The sequence below is a fragment of the Ambystoma mexicanum genome, chromosome 2q (assembly GCF_040938575.1).
Source record: "Ambystoma mexicanum isolate Mex_15411 chromosome 2q, UKY_AmexF1_1, whole genome shotgun sequence".
Lineage (NCBI taxonomy): Eukaryota > Metazoa > Chordata > Amphibia > Caudata > Ambystomatidae > Ambystoma > Ambystoma mexicanum.
The window spans coordinates 408,076,620-408,098,324 of record NC_090924.1 but is presented as its reverse complement, the minus strand read 5'-3'; the positions used below and the strand labels follow the sequence as shown (position 1 = coordinate 408,098,324).

Sequence of the window (21,705 nt, the reverse complement as noted above, 5' to 3'; positions counted from 1 at the left end):
ATTCTTTATTTTGTACATTTAAGTCTTCTGTATCTTCTTGATACTGATACATGGTGTTTTCTACTTCTGCCATTGCTACTTCAGCCTCATTTGCTATTAGTGGTTGTCCTAGTGGTTCTTGACTTCCTGTGACAGAAGGTTGACTACTGTCGGAAGAGTCCTTATCTAGTTGGGCCTGAAGTTCTTCTTCCTGTTGCTGCTCATTGTGTAACATTGTTTTGTACTGTGTAAAGTTCACATCGGTGATAGCGCTTTCATTTGCTTTGAAAGCATCTTCACAGCATTCATATTTTTCTAGCATGTCTTCCTCTTTTCCCCATGGTTTGAAAAGTTGTAACAGAGACATGTAATATAGTTCTTTCTGTTGAGGAGTTTTTAATGACAATTTTACATGATTAATGAAGCTTTGTTTGATAAGTTTCAGTAAGCTCTCTTCACAATCGGTCACTCTATATCTGTGTTTGCTTTCATCAGGTTTTACATTATTTTTGTATGCAAAGTTTTGAGCTATGTGGTATAGACAGATGCTTTCCAAAGTGCTACTCCTGTTAGGATAGTATGTGTCCAGTAAATTGTTTTTTAGAATGTCTTGGCTGTTGGGATCATTTCTGGCAATTATTTATATGTCCTCATATGATTTCAGCACTCTTTTTCTAGATTTTGCAGGACCAAGACTTAGCCATACTGTTGTCTGATTTACCATAGAAAGCAGTACCGGTTAAACGATTTGCTGCTTCATAGGCGCCACATTCTCTATGAGAGAGCATTTGTATGCCTAGGCTGTACAATTTCTGCGATAATGTTTTGTCTGATGCTAGGTCATCCCAGAGGTCTTGAAGCTCTGTTTCTTCTGCTTTTGTTAAGTAGGCTGTAACCTATCGTGCAACAGCAGTTGAATTGTCTGCAATCTACTGCACATCTATGTTTGCATTCCATAAGAGGGCAATGATTGCATTGTAATCATTGATATATTTTGATTCTTCCCTTCTTTTTGTGTAATACGTGTTCTTAGGTGATATAACTTTAACACTATGTCGAACTGAAGACATGAAGTTGTTTACTTCACCTGTTTCTGTAACTGGTCTAGGGAAACAAAAGCGACATTTGGTGTAGTATTTATCTTTGTTTTTGTATTTGCGGTGACAATATTTGCCACATTTGTGTCTTTGAAATTGTAAAATCTGCCCATGCAGCTCACTATGTGTCTGTTGTGAAGGGATTTCACAAGTGACATATTTTTGGATAAACTGCAAAACATGCCGTTGTGACCAAATTTCCGTGCACCTTTGATCCACAACAGCATGTGAATATGTGGTGCTCCTCTAACTTGATATTATTTTCTCCAAAAGAAGTGTTGCACTTCTCCAAGGGGAGGAACATTTTTATTGCAAATAAAGTGTAGCATGGCAATGAAACGATGATGGAAATATCTTGACACATTAACTGGATCTAGAGAGCAAAGTTCTCCAAGTGTTAATATATCTATGTTGTTTTTGTTTCTGTTTGCTATGCGTAGGACCTCATGTAAATCTTCCCATGCATATTCTGCACAACTTAGCGTAACAAACCAAGTCGGTGGTCCAAGGTTTCGGATCATACAACGCACATCTCCGTGCCGTCGGAACCAGTATTCCTTTGTACCACGCATGTTTGCAAACAAATTTGTTATACTTGCTTGTAAAACTTCATCTTTTTCCTGTACTTTTTGTATTAACTGTGTAGCTGACATATTTTGAAAGTGAGTTCCAGATTTCAAAATGTGTGCAACTCCGTAACATAGTGTTGCTAATTCACTTTCATAGAGTAGGTGGACTATGTATTCCACATTTTGTCTAAATCTGGGATCTTGCGAATACAATCTTAAAGAAAGGTATTCTGATGCTGCAACCTGAGTGGGTCTATCATCGTATCTTCCACCTTTGCCAGTCGGAAATAGCAGTGGAAAAGCATGTGCTTCTAGACTTTTTTCCCATATACTCATTGGTGACCCTTTGGTTTGTCGCATTTGATAAGTTTCTAGTGCATCATCTATGCTTTCATTGGAATGCAATGGATGAATTGTGTAATGGTCCAAAAGAGTGGATACTGTAGCAGGATCCAGAAGTTCGAATTGTACAGTTTCTGATGGTTCTTCAATTATTTCAGTTGTTTCCCTTAAGCTTTCATCAATATTTATTTCCTGGTAGTACTCGTTATTGACTTTTAAATATTGCAATGCTTGTCTAACTTTATGTAAGTCCACCAGTTGTTGCTAAATTTTATTGTCCTTTGTTGGTACACCATTTACCAAGACTATTAAAGAATGCTCTATTGAACGTTGCACTCCTAGAGTGTGTACATTTTCCGTTAGATCTAATGGCAAATAAACTACTTTGCCACGAATGCCTTTCACCAATTCAGAGGAAGGTCATTTTGCTGTTTTTGGATGAAGGCGTATAATTGCTTGAAATGGGTGAACTGTTTGAATTATTATGCTCTCATACAAATTGAGTTGTTGCAGGATTTTTGGTAGTGGGAACAATTCTAAATTATCTGTAATAGCACGTGAAGGAGTGTGGTTGTTGTCTAATTTTGTAGTACAGTAACTACAACATATTAGGTGTTCAGTTAGTTCATATTTGTTTTCTACTAAAAGGTAGAGCGCTAATTCAAACCATTTAGAGTCTTCATTGTCTTCTATTTTGTATGCTATGTCTACATTTTTTGTGTTCCTTTAGTAAATGTTTCTGCAGCAACACACACACACCTGGTTTGGTACTTCAGCCTTTTAAATTTTACTATTTCTTTTCTTTTGTGTGTAATAGAAGGTTGCTATGTGCAGAATTGTTGCTACTATGTTCTAAAAGTATAGCATTTTGTAAGTGGCTTTCACTTCCAAAATACTTTCTCTGAATACAGTCAATTTCTTCTTGTAAGTATTTGGGTGTACCATGCACAAGAGTGTTATTTAAATTGCCTACTTCTGAAGCTGGAGTTTTTGCATAGTATATTTTATACACTAGATTTCTTACACTTGAATGATGTATTGATGTCCTTTTGATATCATGGAAGGTGCTTTTGCAAATAGGCCCAGAAATGCAGGCTAATGAATGTCCTTGTAGTCCTTTGTATTTGCGCATTGGACACATATCCATATTTTGCAGCACTTTCATTTAACTTTTGTCTTTATCTTTTACATACTGATTGAGGAACTGATGTAAAGATTTGAAAGCTTTGTTTGGAATGGCACATTGATGTGCATGGCCATTTGTGTACTGGACGGTGTAGTTCTGCTGAATCGAGAGGTAATTCTGAGTTTCCAGTTCCATGCTTCTTCCATGTTTCTTGTTCCATGATGGTAGTATTGATTTTCTCATGCCCTCGTCCACTGCTATGGATGGCATTTGTGTTTGTTTGATTTTGTTGGTATGCTTCTTCATTAAAATATGGTTCTGTGGTTTTTGTGTGACTCCATTCACCACCACAAACATTAAAAAAATTATTTTTGTTCACATTCCGTTTATTGCTGAGTTTCTTTTGTAGTTTGGTAGTTAGTTTTGTTAGTGCTTTCATACTATTTAACACTAATATAAACAACTTCCTTTTCCGAAGGATTGCACTGTCCGCGAGAGCTTGTAGGATTAACTTTCTACAGTAGGTTTTAAGGGTGAGGATGATTTTGGTCCTCTTCTTAGTAGATTCTGAAGGACTCTGTCGCAAAACATTTTTGATAAAATACTCTTTTTGCATGGGTTCTTGTTACACTATCAGGATTAGTAGGAGCATTGTTAGCTGTACTGGTAGCCGATTTTTAGCCAACATGTTTGTGTTTTGTGACACATTTTGATGGAGGATGTAAAGTTTCGGTAGTTGAAGCTTCTTTTGTTTTGCTAACCGACTGCATTAGCTGGTTTCTTCCAACATTCTCTACAAACTCTACAACAGAGGGATGATTAGATTGGGCACTTTTATTTTTATTTGCTCTACTTCTGCGTTCCTTTCTATGGAGTTGCTTTTTGGTAGGCATTCTTTGGTGTCTGTTGAAAAAAAGAAGGCATACTTTGGTCTGTTGTATAATATATGTGTGCTGTGTGCATGCGTGCATGAGTCTGATGGGGAAGCTCTTTGTTATGTTGTGTGAATGTGTATTGGACTCTTGCAATGATTTGGTAAGGCTATTTTACTGTTTGTATACTAGTACAATGTGCTTCAGATGAGACTACAAACTGGGCTAGTGGTGACAAGAAGCATTATTAATAAACGAAATGCCATGAACTTGCAACAGCAACTACTTTTCTAAATCTAACCTTCTAAGGATTACGTACGTTATTTGAGTTCCAAACACACAGGGATTTGTGAGCCATTCTGACTGTTATTCTTTGTTCAATAAATGGATATTTGTAGGTAGAATGGTTCAGAAATCAATGTTTGCTTTGGTGCCCAAATTAAACAAATAACCCATGCAGCCTCTTTGAGGAGTAGTTACAATATAAAGGTAGTACTGTACTTACTTTTTTTTGCAAAATGACCAGGTTTCTTCGGATATGTCATCTGCAGTGTAGATGCTGTTGATTCTCAGGAGAGTAGTCTTCACTGCGATTCAAAAAAACAAAATTGGATTACTTTGTGTGTTTACAGCAGTGCTGATACTGCACACATTAATTGTGCATATTTCGTCAGAGCATTCTCCTTTCATATTTGAACCCAGTGCATGTGCACATTTCGCTTCACTCGGTGCAGGCATTGCATGGTATTTGCAATTTGTTACTTGCAAGTCCTTCAAAATTGCTAAGATTTTTAAGGTTATGAAAATGCCTTGTTTTTACATGGTGTACTATCAGTAGGAGAGAGGTTTGTAAGTAATAGGGCACAGTAGTAGATGGGAACAAAATGTCTACTTGCAATTTAAAAGCAAGATGCCGAAAAATCGGGAGACCCTCAGAGGGAGATGTCACCACAGCAATCGGGAGCGCTTACTTTTTTCATACAATTACATTGTAAGTAGCATTACTGTAGGCCGTACACAGTATACAACTCTGACATTTTCTAATACAAAATCGAGTTTCGCCCTAAATAGGCATCCTTGTAACCTTTGTATAGGTTATGCAGAAGACAGTAAGAAGTCGTGCGGTTTGTCAATGATAAATCGGACATCTTGCACTTAAAAGGGGGAGCGTTGGTATGTATTGCCTATGCACATTTAGCAGCATTAATTTGTTTTACCTTAAATCATAAAGGTTTCACATGTTCTCCGATTGAAATATAAATACCTGTACTCTATACTCATGCATGTGCGCATGCATGGAGGTGTATGTAGAAATTCGCAACACTTGCACAGTAGCTTCGGAAGTAGGTGCTTTGCAATGATATGCGACTTCCATTCAGAATTATCGACAGTAATTTTGAAGTGCGCTATGTTGATGACGGAGTTACATTTAGAGATTTTCAATGTGATTGGTGGATGGTTGTGTGATTGCTTTGTTGTGTCCAATGAGGGACTCGATTTGCTACCGCTGTGCAAAGGGTGAAAGGACTGGATAAGAGTTGCGTGCCGCACGTAGACAACGCTTGTCCGCGGGTAGGGCGTGTCACATACAGGTTTCTACAGAAAATCCTGCATGGAAAGGGGACTGTAAGAATCAGCCAGTCAGATGTTCACATTACTCTTTTGTGTCCAAAGACGGTGCGTACACTGAAGATGGCAGAGGTGGAGAGGGTCACGGTTTTGGTGCTTGGAGACATTTTTGTCCATGGCTTACAACATCATGCAGAGAGTAGGCATGTGGCACACCATTTCGATGTGAGAGGAGTGGAGGTGGTGTGGAACGCTGAGACTGATGCCAATGTTGCAGCAATTCTGCAAGTTTGCAGACACATACGTACGATGACCTCTCCTCATGTGGTAATTTTGCACTGCAGTGCTTGCCATTTGGGCTACGAGACTGCACGTAGTTTGTTGACAGATTTGGGACAGTTGGTTGATGCACTCATGAACATCTTTCCAAATGCGAAAGTAATTTTTTCTGGTTTACTCCCTAGAGGACAATGGGGCAACAATTCTTTTTTCTGTCCAGATCAAAGTATTGAGAGGTGTATTATTAATCGTGGCATGCGTGCGTTTATGTTACGCGCTGGTATGTTTTTCTGCAGCCACGAAAACATTGTTCCAAGTAATGTGGATTACTTTGAAGCAGATGGTGTTGCGCTATCTTCTTTGGAAATGTGATGTTCTTTTGGAACGTAAGGCTTGCTTTAGAGAATGTTCTGTAATGGTTGTAGGAGTAAAATAAGGACAAAAAATACAAAAAAATAAACAAAATAACAGATGTCTGTAAGGTATCTGCCCAAAAATAAAAAATAAATGGCTCTTTTCCGAGCCCACCTTAAAGGGGAAAAAGGGGAATAATACTTTAATGTACTGTCGTCACGCTCTGATCCTATACATGACCGCGGACATGGCGGTAGTTTGCAGCCAGCGCATATCACCAATGGGAATTCTGGGGTGGAGATGCATGCAAATGAAAATGAGCGGACATAGGTATTGGTCAATAAAGTTCAGTGGGTGTGTTCTGAACGGTGAGATTTAGTAAGACCGTCTTCTCCCTGACAGGAGACCACACAGCCATGGCTTTGCGTGCTCGCAAACAGATTATCTGGATTTTGGGAGACTAATGGATACATTGGTTGAAGGTGCATGCAGAAAGCTGCAGTTTATCTGCAGATCTCGGATTTCCTTATGTGGAAGTGCACTGGCATGGCGTGTGTGGCATGAGGTGACTGGACTTGGTACCTCTCTTTGTTACTTGACAGAGCGTCCTCCAGATGTACTTATCATTCATTGCAGAGGAAACAGTTTAGGCCATGTCTCCAGAATTTCTATGCAATTTGCAATGAAGGAAGGACTTGCGAAGCTCATGGACATGTTTCCAAATTGTCAAATACTTTTTTCCCGTATTGCACAAAGACAAATATGGCTGCGTTCTTCTGCTTTTGGTCCACAAATGGAGAAAGCGAGACGCAATGTGAATAAGGCTGTTTGTGCTTTTTTAAGAGATGTTGGGATGTCCTCATTCCACAATGAAAACATTTTGTTTCGCAGCTCTTTCATTTTCCGCCGAGATGGAGTCCATCTCGCATATGCTGGCAATCAGATTTTTCTTCGCAATGTACAAAATGCATTGCGACCTCTTTTGGATTCACAATAACCTATGTGACAATCCGTTTTCTCCAATCCACAGTTTTTGACCCACACAACACACCACGGAAAGGCTCTTTTCAGAGCCACCACTTACTCCCAGCGTACACTTCATTGTGTTCGCTCCCCTTCCACCATCCTTTTTATTTTCCTACGACTGTCCGCAAACTTTTCCGCAATTTCGCGGGGGTCTACAATGGTCACTTCATAGTTCTATTGTTAAACTGAGAAAGGCGGCTCTGAAAAGAGCCTTTTGTGTAATTTTTGTTGTTTTCTCATTTATTGGTTCTCAGCACACGACACACTAGTAGAGGAGGCCAAAGGAGGGTAAGAAAGGGACAGCAGCCACGGGATAAGAAAGGGCAAATGGACAGAGAAAGATATAGGGTGAGCTTCACTTAGGTAAGGAGCAGATCTTCTGGTGCTCCGTGACCATGGCCTCAAAAGCACTTAGAAAACTCTCCCCCCTGCAGAGTACTACGTCACAATACATACACACTATTGTCACCTTTTGAAAGGTAAGGGTCAACAGTATTGCAAAGGGCTTGTGAGGCAGCTGGAGGGAGGAACTTCCCCACAGGAGTGTCTCTTGTGGTGGGAGGATCGGACTCGGAGGATGCTGTGGAGGAACTCAATCGACTACGCTCTTCACATGGCACCACCTTGCGAATGTCCGCAGTGTGGAACGAAGTGAGGTGTCGCTTCATGGTTGCCGTACCAAAGCTGTACGCACCAGGTCTCCAGCACCACCTCACACTGGTCACACCTCACCAGGTTCGCACATGCTTTCGGTACATTCCCATAAACGGAAAACAACCACCACACCCACGACTCCCGGCGAGTGCTCCTAGTGCGGAGTTCCTCCACTTCATTCTCTTCCTCCTCTTCTTTCTCGCTCTCTACATCCTCGCCTGTATACCTCTCTGCAGGCCCTTGGGGAGGTGGTGGTGGTGCCGGGTTTGGGGGTGGTGCAGAGGCTAATGAACCAACAGCAGCCATGGAAGCCATGCCGATTACTTTCCTTTTGGTCACTACAGCAGTAAAGGCAATACACCTCAATCTGCTATAGCTAGAAGGACAATGAAGATGCGCTCAGGGGTGTGGCCATTTATAGGGGTGGAGGGGTGTGCCTCGTGACCGTCTTCATCCCTGCAAAGCGGTATGGAAATTTGACACAACAAGTCCTCAGCTAAGCTATTGTCTGGGGATTGTGAAATGATATTGTTACACTCTACAACATTTTGCCTTGTGTCTACACGTTCTTTAATACTGCTGCAGAAGCACACAAACTGCACAAATTAGTCCACACGCTCAGCGTGGGTGTGGTCACATGATGACATCCTGAACACATCCACGACAGAAATGGGAGTCCGCTGGACAGCAAATGCAGAGTTACAAACGTGGACAGTGTTCGGGTTCTCAAACTAATTCAAAGTGCGACACAAGTGAGACGGACAGTTAGGGACAAACACGATGTTCGCTATACTTACGGTTGTACTGCGCATGTGCATACATGATTTGCTCACTGTACGGACAGGTCCAGTGTCCTTAGGACAACTCCATTTTGTTTGACTTAGAACTTGCCGGCCACCGCGCCTGTTCTACAGACGCCACCATTTTGGCTGCGGACGATACGGACAGGTATACCGTCCTTAAAACACTCCCATTTGCTCATTTACAACCATCCCGGACACCTGGTGTGTTCTACGAACATGTTTCATCTTGTTTGTAAGCGGCACAGCGAGGTATAATGTCCTTAGGACACCCCTTTCTGTTTATGTGCACACACCTTGAACAGATGTTGCGGTCAAACATTAACTCCATCTTACTTGACATTAGTAACCAATTGGACATTAGACCAATTATAACCCAGCAGGTCAATGGATTGCTGCCCATTTATAATTGGTCGAATTTCTCTTTCAAGGGGAGGCAAACTATGGGTAAATTGTATGTGGCTTCAAAGGGCACAAGTGTACTGGGTTAGGATGAGCAGGCTGCACTGAAAATACAAATTCATCCAGGTGAAAAGGAACCAGTTTTAAGTGTCATGGAGGGAGGAGAAGAGAATAACATAACGTTTACTTCCACAGTCCTCATGAGTGAGTTTCCTGAGGTATTTTCAGACACCCTTGGCAAACTTAAAAGTTTTACACATCGCATTGTGTTGAAGAAGGGGGCGATTCCGAGAGTGCATAAAGTGAGGGGAGTGCCTGTTGCAGCCAGGGAGGCATTTAAAGCGGAACTGACTAAGTTGCAGTCAGCAGGAATAATTGAGCCTATTGAGTGTTCGGAGTGGTTGTTTCCGGTAGTTTTAGTTAAGAAGAGTGATGGCAACATAAGAATGTGTGTAGACCTCCGAGAACTAAATTCCAACATATGGGTGGATCGGCATCCCTTGCCAAATATAAATGAGTTGTTGTTGACGTTGGGGGAAGCTAAATCTCAAGGTCCTTGAAGCAAAAGCCACTGGTACCCATTCACCTTTTATCCATTGACCTGCTGGGTTATAATTGGTCGAATTTCTCTTTCAAGGGGAGGCAAACTATGGGTAAATTGTATGTGGCTTCAAAGGGCACAAGTGTACTGGGTTGGGATGAGCAGGCTGCACTGAAAATACAAATTCATCCAGGTGAAAAGGAACCAGTTTTAAGTGTCATGGAGGGAGGAGAAGAGAATAACATAACGGTTACTTCCACAGTCCTCATGAGTGAGTTTCCTGAGGTATTTTCAGACACCCTTGGTAAACTTAAAGGTTTTACACATCGCATTGTGTTGAAGAAGGGGGCGATTCCGCATCACTGACGACATCACATGTTTAGCCCCTTTGTTTTCATTCCCTGCCACATATATATGTACATTCAGTAAAAAAAACTTTGTTAAAGGGATGTTATACTTCACAGTGAAACCAAAAAACACTGCACAATCCCCCATTATGGTAAGATCAGCAACCATAACTCACAGCATCTACGTGCATTGCTAAGACTAACACCCAGGACATCAAATATGACATCACAAATTTCATTGATGACATCACGTGATGCACCATATCTTAGATTGTTTTTTGTTTTTGGTTGAGTGAAGTTTACCTGATAAGCAAAGTGGCATACTACGACTGTCTATTGATATTCAGAATTGCTCTGCGGTAGTCCCAATGCTATTCTGCTACCTGTCAGACTCTGTAACTGCCACCATTTTAGAAATGATTAAAAACACAACTTTTTTTAAATACCAGCTGAAAACTGGCAGTTTATAACAACTTGAGATGATGAGAGAAGCACAGTATTACCTCCTGGACGTCAACATCAAAGGTATAGATCGGCATCGACCTCCCTGTATTGGGTGTCTGGGAAGGCTTGGCGAAGCGAAGAAACTTGCCTTTAATAACTGTTGAATGAAAGAGAGAGAGTCAGCAACAAAAGTACTGTATAGAGAATAAGCATTCCATTTATTTGAATGTGTGAACACCAACAGCTGGGCCTGCCCTGTTTGGAAACCCCCATTTTTAGGCGCCAGCTCAAATGCGGTATTTAACATTGTCAATCCTGTTTTTCCCATTGCATGCTGGGACTTGTAGTTTTATTTTCCCTTTGTATGTATGGGCCTACAAGTCCCAGCAGGCAAAGTTAAAAGCCAGGATTGGCTCTACATGTCACTTATGACATGGGGCCACTTGGCAGCTAATTCTATAATCAGGTTATGAGTATGTTTCTGTCACGTCTAGTATTTGGATATGTCATGTCATAATCATGATTGCAAGGAATCTGGTGCCAAGACTCTGTATGGATGCTTCAGACCGAGGAAAGTTAAAATGAATTAACTTTATTGTTCGGAGAAAGAGGACACTTAATAATAAAGAAAATAATGAGTCACATGTTTTTCTTTTATGGGACTTACATTCTTCATTACATACAAATAAAAAGGTACATACGTTAAACACGTGTATTCAAATATTGCATATACAATGCAACCAGGCATTGACAGCGTATTAACAGCTGAAAAGTGAAGATTTTGCTTGGCCTAATCACACATTTCGAATAAATGCCAAAGTGGACCCCAGCGTGACCAGGCTGCTCGTGGAGCAGCCATCTGTGATGCGGCGGAGCATGGCAGGAATACAGTATCGCCTTTCTCAGACACAAAAATTTTTGAATAATTATACATGCTATGGTAAGTACTTATATGTATTTTATTAAGCATGTTTGAATTTTTTAAGCATTAACTTTGTAACATACTTTCAATAATATTAATTATATATTAACATTACAATAGGAATATTGCTAAAGTAGTTTATATATTAACTATACAGTTTAAACAAATATTTATTGTAAATATAATAATGCTAATAAATAAATAATAAATACTAAATAGGTAGCAGTCTTTTTTAACTTTGAACAATCCGTTTACGTTTTTTCCACTAGATGGCGCCATTGTATTACAAATGCGAAAGTGCATTTTGTTTATATTTGTTATCGATTTGTACATAAGGTAGCGTAAGTCTACGTAAGCGTGGACGCCATTTTTAAAGTCCATTCTGGAAGCGTTTCCGTCACGTTTGGGTCTCCGTGTCTTCGTTCCTGGTTCTTTAGGATTTGGATTTTTTTTACCAGATTTCATGGATGCAATGGATTTTTTTCTCTGGATTTCATGGATGTAATGGATTTTTTTCAGATCTATGGACTTTTTTTGTTGGATTGTGGTTTTTTTCTTGGGTATCACCTTTTTTTCTTCGCTGTATTTAACTGTTTTTCACTGCAGATTGGGACTTTGCTTGGATGATTTTTATTTTTTTTAATTTTCCTGTGGATGGTTCTGTACGTTGGGATCCTTGGATTTGTTTGGTTAGTGTTTTTGGCTACTGGTGGAATTCGCCATGGCGGATCATTGATTCTACAAAAACGTGAGTATTTTTAACACTTTAAATGATATGCTATAGAATCCAGGTAGTTTATTTCATTTACAGATAAGCAAATGGGTTTCTGTTGCGGTCGAGGGGAGGCGGGTGACTGCGGGGTTTCAGGGTGAGGGGGGATGGGGGGGAACCCCCCCCTTAAAAACGGTACTATTGATGACACTTTACATTGGTATGTTAGCATTGTTGGTGACTTTCTTTTCAACATTTTTTTTCGAATAATTGACTTTTTCTGTTATATGTATACGTTTTCGACTTATTTGTTTTCGACATTTTTTTCCGACATTTTTGTATTTCGGCATTATTTTTTCGATATTATGACTATAAACCCTCTACATGCCCTTGTTTGCCCATACAACGGGGTGCCCTTCTCGTTTTGGGTATACTTCCTCTCCTTTAAAGAAAACAGTGCTTCTCACTGATGGCAGGGGGCACCAGCCGATTAGCGGGCACTGTTTCATTAGCAGCTTCCTTTCAATTGAGTATGTTGATTACGGACAGCTGCATGGCTTCTTTGATGAGTCATGGCTCCTTTGATGAGTCAGTCCACTCTTGCCATGCCATCGGCGTGTTGGTGCAGGAAGTGTGACAATAGGTGATTCCCATTTCTCCCAGGAATTCCTGCATCTCCCCTTAACGACATGGGTCCCCATTATCCGAGACAACAGTTGGAATTCTTCCATGACAAACACATTTGGGCAAAACTTGATGATTTCATAGTGCTAACTCTACTCATGCTTTCCCATTTAAAAGCAAGTTCCTTGGGATTTTAATGGTATTGTGTAATGTATGTGAATTTATGAGTAAGGTTTATGTGCTTTGAAGATTTTTAAACTAGGTGAAATTGTAGGAATGTGTCTGGGAAATGTAAGGTAATGAAATGAAACTGTGCAATGTCCTTTTAAAGTTTACTAGGGATTTGTAAAATTGTTTTTATTTATGTTTTTGTGTGAAAAGTACAGATTTGTACTGTAATGCACAATAAATAAATAAATACATTTTCCATAACAAACACTGGAGTGGTCCCCTTAACCTTGAATATTCCCCTAAGCTTAGCCCAGATTGTGTCTGTTACCTCAGATGCGTGAAAAGGGGGTGTAATAAAGTGTTTACGTTTGCCATTCATTTTACACTGAACACACCACATTCTCAATTCGGATCATCCACACTTGGCCACCAGACTTGCTTCCTTACTCATGTTTTTGCAAAACTGCAGCCCGCATAGGCTAAACCTATAACGTTGTCTCTTAAGTCAATGGGCGAAAAGGGAGTCTCAGAATATCCCACTCCCTATCTGCTATCTCTTCCAGCATATCCCCATTCTCTAATCTCGTGTTTCGCTGCCTCCCAGTGTGATGACATGACTACTGCTCTGTAGGAATACTGGGACGAGAAGTGGCTTCTAAACTCTTACTCCGTGCTACACTAGTTCTAAACCAGCCATGTCCCAATCATAAGGGTGAAACAGGCACTACCCAACAGGTTTACCTCCTTCGTCTCTTATGGTAATGTGGGCTGAGGGCCGATTATGCTCTTCATGAGGTGTGTGACCTAGTAAAGAAGGATCCAAACTACAACAGTACCCTGATAGCAAAATAAAGGAAATGTCTAATCCAACCTTTCATAAAATGTATAGTAGACTATAATCAATGTTAAAATGAACTCACATTTATTAAAACACTAATAGCCCACGGTGGAGAAACGAGAAGCATAATGGCCCCTTTTCCAGGCTTTTCTGTAAAAGGGGCACTCTGGGTCTTAAGAAAGGAGTGGATAGGCAACAGACTCTCCAGCAATGATCATTTTCAAAGGATATGTCTTGAAAAGGTACAGAAAGAGGTATTTACTGTCTCTGAGCCCCTTAAAACCATTCCAGGTTAGCAGAATCACTATGCGTCACACTTAGACTGAAATGTGAAGATTAACCATGCGTCACACTTAAAATGGTGAAGTTTAGCCATGTGTCACACTTAGAGTGACGGGGGTGCTCTCAAGTACCTATACTTGTCATGATGCCTACCCCTGGGGACCCAGACCAAGTCCAGCAACCCCGGAAGCAAGCATCAAGTTGCCTCAAGCAAGCCCAACAACCCCTGCTAGGGGCTATTTGGGTGCAGTCCTGGCGCCTATGGCGCCAGGCTCATATGGAGAGTCAGTCCTGGCACCATAGGCGCCAGGCTCATAGATTAAAACTTACCTGATGCAGACCATGCTGCAAGAGCTCCAAGCCAAAAGAGGCTTGGAAGGGACTATTTTACCTAGGGACTATTTTTTTACTCGGGTGGGGCTGGGGAGGAATACTTACCTGGGACTACTTTGGAGGCTATTTAAACCACGCCGAAGAGCAGCACACGCTTCGCGTTATTCTGCATCCAGCAGCGTAATGCTCACTGTGCCTGCAAGTCTGCATCCAGTCTTCTGTCACGCCCGCCTCGAGTTTGGAGCTCCTAGAAAAAGGGAGAAAGAAGGAGAAAAGGTTAGAACAAGAGCAATACTTTTGATCCTAACCTGAATTCCCGATCCATCGCGCCTTCGAGCCTTCAAGTTATTTTATGCGCGTCGCCTCGCCTGCTGCACTGCCGCGCTGAACTCACCGGCCTTCGCAGCATCTTCACATTCCACTGCATCCTCCTGCATGTTCCCACCGCACTCCGGCACCTAAGGAGAAGACAAGAACAGCAAGGTGTGCCAAGGGAATACACAGAGGAATACCCCCCATAGACTTACCTGATTTTACCACCGGGGGTACTATTCCTCTTCACGGGTCGGCGCAGCTTCCACTGCATCCTAGCCGAACCCCGGCCGCTAAGGGGAAACAAAAGGACAGCAAGGTGAAACAAAGGGACTAACAAGGGGAACCCTCCTCACCACAAAAGACTTACCTGATTTTACCGCCGGAGGCATTATTCCCCGAGACTTCATACTTTCTCTCAGTGCCTGAATAAGGGAGAAAGCAACAGGTTACATATGGACATTATTTTATCGAACTGTGTTGGATAATACAAATCCTTACCAGAATATTACCGGTTGCCACGAGGAACTCTTCAGTAGGGTCAAGCTGCAACCTGCAAGGAATCGGACAAGAGTGAAAGTCAGGCATTTGAACTCTTATGAACTACATACTTACGGCGTCTTGCCGGGAATATCAGAGTCAATATTGTTCTGGAACTCACCAATTCCTTCGAGCCAGTGAAGCAACTGGTTATCTACGCGCCCCTGCGCTCAATGCAGGATGGAGAGCTCATCATTTCAAACCATCAGGTGAGACTATAAGAAGGGACATCAAAGATGATCAGTGGGGAGAACAGCGGGGTGGGGGGATTTACGCTCAACTCCACGGGTGGTTAATTCCCTTTCTCCATTCGCAGAAGAATATTCCTACGGGCCAAGCAAACGTAGCTAGGTGGGCCAGTCCAGTCCGTCATCTCGGCCCTACGCGTCACATTGGTGGAGACCGCAGCTGTCCAGTCCAGATCGACGCCTCTGTGGGAGCCAGGTGAGCGTAACAATACTTTATGTACAGCTTCTTGCTGTTCTATTGCCACATGCCGATATTCTTCAAATAAGGGGTCTAGAGGCAGAATTTGTTCAGTTGTTTGTTTACAGTTAGGACACGTGGAGAGTGTGGGGGGCCTGCAAACACTATTGTTGGCCTTCCGTTCTCTCTGGGCTTGCTTGGCTCTCTCCCCTTGGGATTGCAGAGAATGCCTCCCTGACATCATAAGAGGTACATCCCTATTTGACAAGTCAGCAGCTGGATACTGCAAGAATTGCTCAAACTGAAAAAGAAAGCATTCCAAACGGGATTACATGGGCATTTCCTTTGGGAATACCTAAAGTAGAGCATTATCCCGGGTGGCTTGGTGGTACACAATGAACCATGTTTGTTTCTTGATGATGAAGCATACAAAACTAACGTCAGTTATATAGCCACCAAGTGCAGCTACACTTGCTACTGACCATAGGTTACCATAAAACCTGCAGATAAAGGAAGGGGAGTAGTGGTGTTTAATAATGCCCAGTGCAACAGCATGGTCCTGGAACTCTTGGAGGATAATGACAGCTATCAAACCCTAAGAAGGTATCCCTCACCTGAGATAAAGAAAGAGATATTGGAAACCACTCAATTCGGTGCAAATAGGTGTGAATAGCAAAGGAGGAATATGAGTTTCTTAATTACTCTGAACAAAGAACTCCAATGTTCTATGATCTCCCTAAAATACACAAGAATCCATCTAAGCCCCCCGGCTGAAATAGTGTTAGGTTGTGGCCCCATTCTGGAGCCCCTTTGGAAAGTTGTTGATCTCTTTCTTCAACCAAAAGTAAGGGAACACTGACCTATATTAAAGAAACTATGGTGGCAATTAAAATCTTTGAGGGACTGTAATTTGACCCTACCTATACATTCTTGGTGACCATGGACATAAGATCCTTGTATACTAACATTCCACAAGATCAGGTTATTGAGACAACAAAGGTCGACATATCTCTCCTACCAGCACGATTCTTCAAACCCAATGTAAAATGTATTATTCTAAGTGACTTAAATCTAGGATTCAATGACTGCCAAGGCCATAAAGCCGAAGCCCTCCACAGTGCCCTTAAAGACATGCACTTCACACAACTTGTGAATGCCCCCACCCATGACAAGGGTAGGACATTGGACTGGATACTTTCACTCAACGCCACCCTAACTATTGAATCCATCTCACCACTAGTCTGGATAGATCATCATAGTGTGAATTTCTCCCTCACATGCAACATAATATGCCCCCCCAAGATCAAGACAATGGACACCTATCAAATGAGAAATATCCGTGAGCTCTCAGTTGAGAGCCTAAACCTCATCTTAAGCAAAGCCCTATCAACCATCCTTATCACTAGTGATAATCCAAGCTTCTTGGCAGATACCTACCATAACTGCCTTACCACTACTATAGATTTCTTAGCACCCCTCACAACTAAAACAAGACGTGCTGATAAAAAATCTTCGTTCTAGTTCAATGAAGAGTTAGTATCGCTAAGGCAAATTAAACGCTCACTCGAACATCTACATAAAAAATCTCCTACTTCAGAATCCGCAAATCCCTTCTATGCTGCAAACAAAATCTACAAAGCGGCATAAAGCCAATGTCAACAACACACATATCAGCAACGCCTCCTCAGACTCAAAAGAACTGTTTACTATCCTTAGAGAATTGGAAAACCCTATCCTAGCATTTCCCCCCAGCGACACTAGCAAAGAATGGTGCACTACTATTCAAGGTGCATTAGCTTCTAAAATTGAGCTGCTACAAAAGAAAATAACCACCAAAAAAAAATAAGCTGAAAAAAGTGCCCACTGTAACACTCACAAATTCCAATGACCATAACACCCCATTGTTCCACTTCCTTCCAGTTTTACAAGAACAAGTGAACAATACTATAGCCAAGCTGAAAGCTTCTAACTGTAAATGGGATAACTTCCCAGCCCACCTAGTCAAATCATGTGCTTCCTCTCTCACCCCTATCTTTACCAACTTTTGTCAATGCCTCTTTCAGTACTAAATCAAAGAAACCTGGGTCACCCTGGGTCACCCTGCTTCTAAATAAAACCACCCTTGATCGTACTGTGCCCAGCAATTACCGGCCAATATCGACAGTTCCGTTTTTACTAAAAATCATAGACAAAATAGCATACTCACAAATTCAAACCCACCGCGAACAAAACCATCTCCTGGGAGCTAGACAATCAGGATTCAGGCCGAACCACAGCACGGAAAAGGCACTCATTGCCCTAAAAATCCAGATGGACACCATCAGAGACTCAGGGAAACTCTGTATTCTACTGTTGTTGGATCTATCTGCAGCTTTCGACCTTGTAAGTCACGATAAACTATGCGCCACTCTAGCCAAAGACTTTAGTTTCTCAAAAAATGCTACTCTCTGGGTAAAATCCTTCCTAGATGAACACACATCCAGAGTCTCAATTGGCAAAGATGCCGGCAACACCATAGCAGTCCCCAGTGGTGTTACGAAAGGCTCTTGCCTCTCTCCAATCCTTTATAATGCCTATATGAAGCTCCTCTTCTCAGCATTCGATGATATTGGTGTCATCTACACTAACTTTGCAGATGACACCCAGATGCGTATTTCTATCTCTGTGAATTATGACCAAGACACTCTGATCATCAATAAAGTTTATGCTATTATCCAATATTGGATGGCCCTAAAAAGCCTTTGCCTTAACGATGAGAAGACAGAGATTCTCACCGTCGGTTCCCAATACAAAACAGGCACCCTTCACCCAGACTATTCAGCAATCAATATAGACGGCACACGGATTCCAGTTCTTAAACAAGTTAAAACTTTGAGTATACCTAAATGCCAACCTCACTATGGTCAAATATATATCGGCATTGGCATCCTCTACATCAAATACTTCCAAACTAATCACCTTAAGCCACAAATTCCTCTCACCTATCAACTGTATTAACCTGGCCAGAGCATTGATTCTATCAAAACTAGATTATTGTAATGCTCTACTACTAGGTACGTCCAATACTAACCTTAGTAAACTTCAACTAATGCAGAATAAAGCATTGCGGGCTGCATTAGGAATAAAAAATCTGACCACATATCCAACACCAGAAGGGAGACTCACTGGCTTCCTATTAAGGCCAGAATTATCTTCAAAATGTTATGTGTTACTCACAAATGTCTCGCCAATAGAGCCCCCATCTACCTCAATAACACTATTAAGAAAAAACCTCCAGCAGGACTCTCAGATGCAAAAATAATGCACTATTGCAGTTCCTGCGATTCAAATGTTCCAGAGCAGGAGGCAGCAGCCTCCAGATACTTGCACCCAAACACTGGAACTCCCTCCCTCTGAACATCAAAAAGGAGGAATCCTTCCCAGGCTTTAAAAAATCTCTAAAAACGTGGTTATTTAACCAATTCTAGCTGAGTCAAGCCGCTCGCCCTAGGCTCTCTCAGTCACACTAAGGCCCACACAACCTTAACCCTGGGTTCGACTGAACTGAACCAGTAAATAAATATGTTTTGCTGTATTGTCTCATCCTATGTACACTAACAGATTATGCTTTAAAAGCTATTCTGCAATGTTTGCCATTTGACATTATGTAAGTAACTATGTCTGAATTCTATGCTAAAGATGTCTGTAACTACGCCGTGATACCTCAGGATCTGGGCATGCAATAAATGTAGTAAATAAATAAATAAATAAATAAAGGCTTCACCCAATGCACGCGGCAACACAGCAAGAGCTTATTCTGGAACTTATGAGGATAGCGCTGAAAAGAAACATTTCCAACATGCCAACCAGTTCTATGTTCAAACATGAGGGACTGCCATGGGTGCGGGCTTTGCACCGATTTTGGCAATATTGTTTATGGCATCATTCAAAGAGGAATTTGTACTCTGTGAAAATAACTCATTTCAACCATTAATATCAAATTAGTTTTGTTACATTGAAAACATTGTGTTCACCTGGTCAGGGTCCGAGGAATCACTCCTCAACTTTCTGCTGTGGCTGAATGGATGTCATGCCATGATTAAGTTCACAATGGAGTATGACCACCATACAATACACTTTCTGGACCTTGTTATGAAAGCAGGAGGAGGAGTCCTGAGCTGTTCACTATACAAAAAGATGACAGACAGGAATACTACTCTACACTTCTCCAGTTTTCACCCCAGGGACCTTAAGGAGAATCTACCGTATGGGCAGCTCTTGCATCTTAGGTGCAACTGTACATCTCTGAAAGATTACTAGGAACATACAGGGAACCTCAGGTCTAACCTAAAGGAGAGGAGATATCCGATGAAACGTATCACACATTCAATGAAAAGAGCTTGGTTTACATCCAGAGAGGCAGAAAGAAACTCACATGTGTGACTACATACAACACCAAGGCCCTCATTACGACCCTGGCGGAAAGTAACTGACCTGACCGCCATAGCGTAAATAGCGTTTCCGCCATTGCACGATGGAGTAAAGTGCGGCTAATTCCGACCCATCGGGCACGAGCACTACGCCATGGCGGAAGTGCAAAGTCCGCGATGGCGGAAATGTCCCCAAAACGCCCCTCACCGCCGTCGTACGGCACCCTAGGTGCAATTCCGCCACCCATCATAGCGGTCACCGTAATGAGCAGCAATCGGAAAATACGGTGACCGTAAATATACGGAAACGGAAGCAAAAACATGGTCCCGGAACGGGAAACAGCACGCCGTACACCTATAAAATCAGAATTCCCACACAACCATTAAAAATACTACCCTGAGACACATCCCAACCCGTCATCCACCCTAGTGAAAACAATAAAAATGGGAAAAGTAGCGAAAAAAGCGTGCGACCGCAAACGGCAGGTCCACTTCTCCCGTGAGGAACTCACCGTGCTCACAGAGACCCTCCAGGAGAATGCTGCCGTCGTCTTCTCGACGCAAATGACCAGGGCGGCACTTGCGAACAAGAAGGCCATATGGGCCCTGGTGGCACAGCGGGTAAGGACGGTGGGGACCGCACCCCGCAACCCACAGCAATGCAGAAAGCGATGGGACGACTTGCGGATACGCGTACGGAGCATACTATCCGCCAACCGTAACATTGCCACAGCTACCGGGGGAGGATCGGAATCACCCATCAAGTTGACCCCCTGGGAAGAAATCTGTGCCTCCACCATTGGAATGGAGAGTATAGAGGGAGTCGGAGGGATGGAGAAAGGAGTGCAGACATCCGAAGAATCAGGTAGGTGGCCCAAATAAAACAATGCTAAATCCACAATGTCCAATCATGTGAAGTACCATGTGTCCACATAGTGCAACAGAAACACATGGCCAGGAGAACGTCCACATACATTGGCCTGATAGCGCACTTTAAAAGTCACATTAAATACATAAATAATTAAAAATCCTAAAAACACCCTCTACACGTGCAGCAGGCACACCCTAACTGCAGGCTGCAAAACAACTGCATCCTCAATCCACACAAAAATGAAACCACCTCCAAGGCCCTGACCCAAATCACCCTCAGGTACCACCCCAATGCATGTGATACATTGCCATTCCAATTTCCACAGACCCATTATTAACGCTCGCCCTCCTTTACTCCACCACAGGGTCCGATTCAAACGACGAGCTCCAGGACACCCCTACCAGCACACCTGCAAAGAGGGCCAAGACCAACGGCCAAAGACCCTCCACCTCAGCTGCACGGATCAAGACACGGCAGCAGCACAAATCAAGTGGCAGCACACAGGAGGGGACTTCAACAGGCACCCCAGCAGCCAGCATGCCCACAACAGCACCACCACAGGTCCCCCCAATGGATGCCACAGAAGGCACTGCTTCTGGTGGCAGCATCACCATAGGTGACACTGCATTAATGCCAGCATGCTCCGACACAGACAACGGTGATGTCGATGTAGGATCCATCCATGACCTGTCTCAATCCCCCTGTTTGTTTCATCCCGTACACCATGAGGAAACCATGCAGGGGCACCCACAAGACGACGACTGGCCATCCCCCACAAGCCCTGTGGCAAGGCAACATGAGGTGATCAGCCCCTCTGTGACACCACCGCAAATGGCCATGGCACAGCTGAGGCAACAGTCCCTC

General features: G+C 42.4%; 1 protein-coding gene across 1 annotated transcript in view; it reads right to left on the bottom strand.

Moving 5' to 3' along the window:
- LOC138569453 (metalloproteinase inhibitor 1-like) overlaps nt 1-21,705 on the bottom strand; it is a 385,026-nt gene that overhangs the window by 248,002 nt on the left and 115,319 nt on the right. Inside the window, exon 3 of the mRNA XM_069647433.1 lies at nt 10,461-10,558. Coding sequence (XP_069503534.1) covers nt 10,461-10,558 — 98 coding nt within the window. The remainder of the gene's footprint in view (nt 1-10,460; nt 10,559-21,705) is intronic.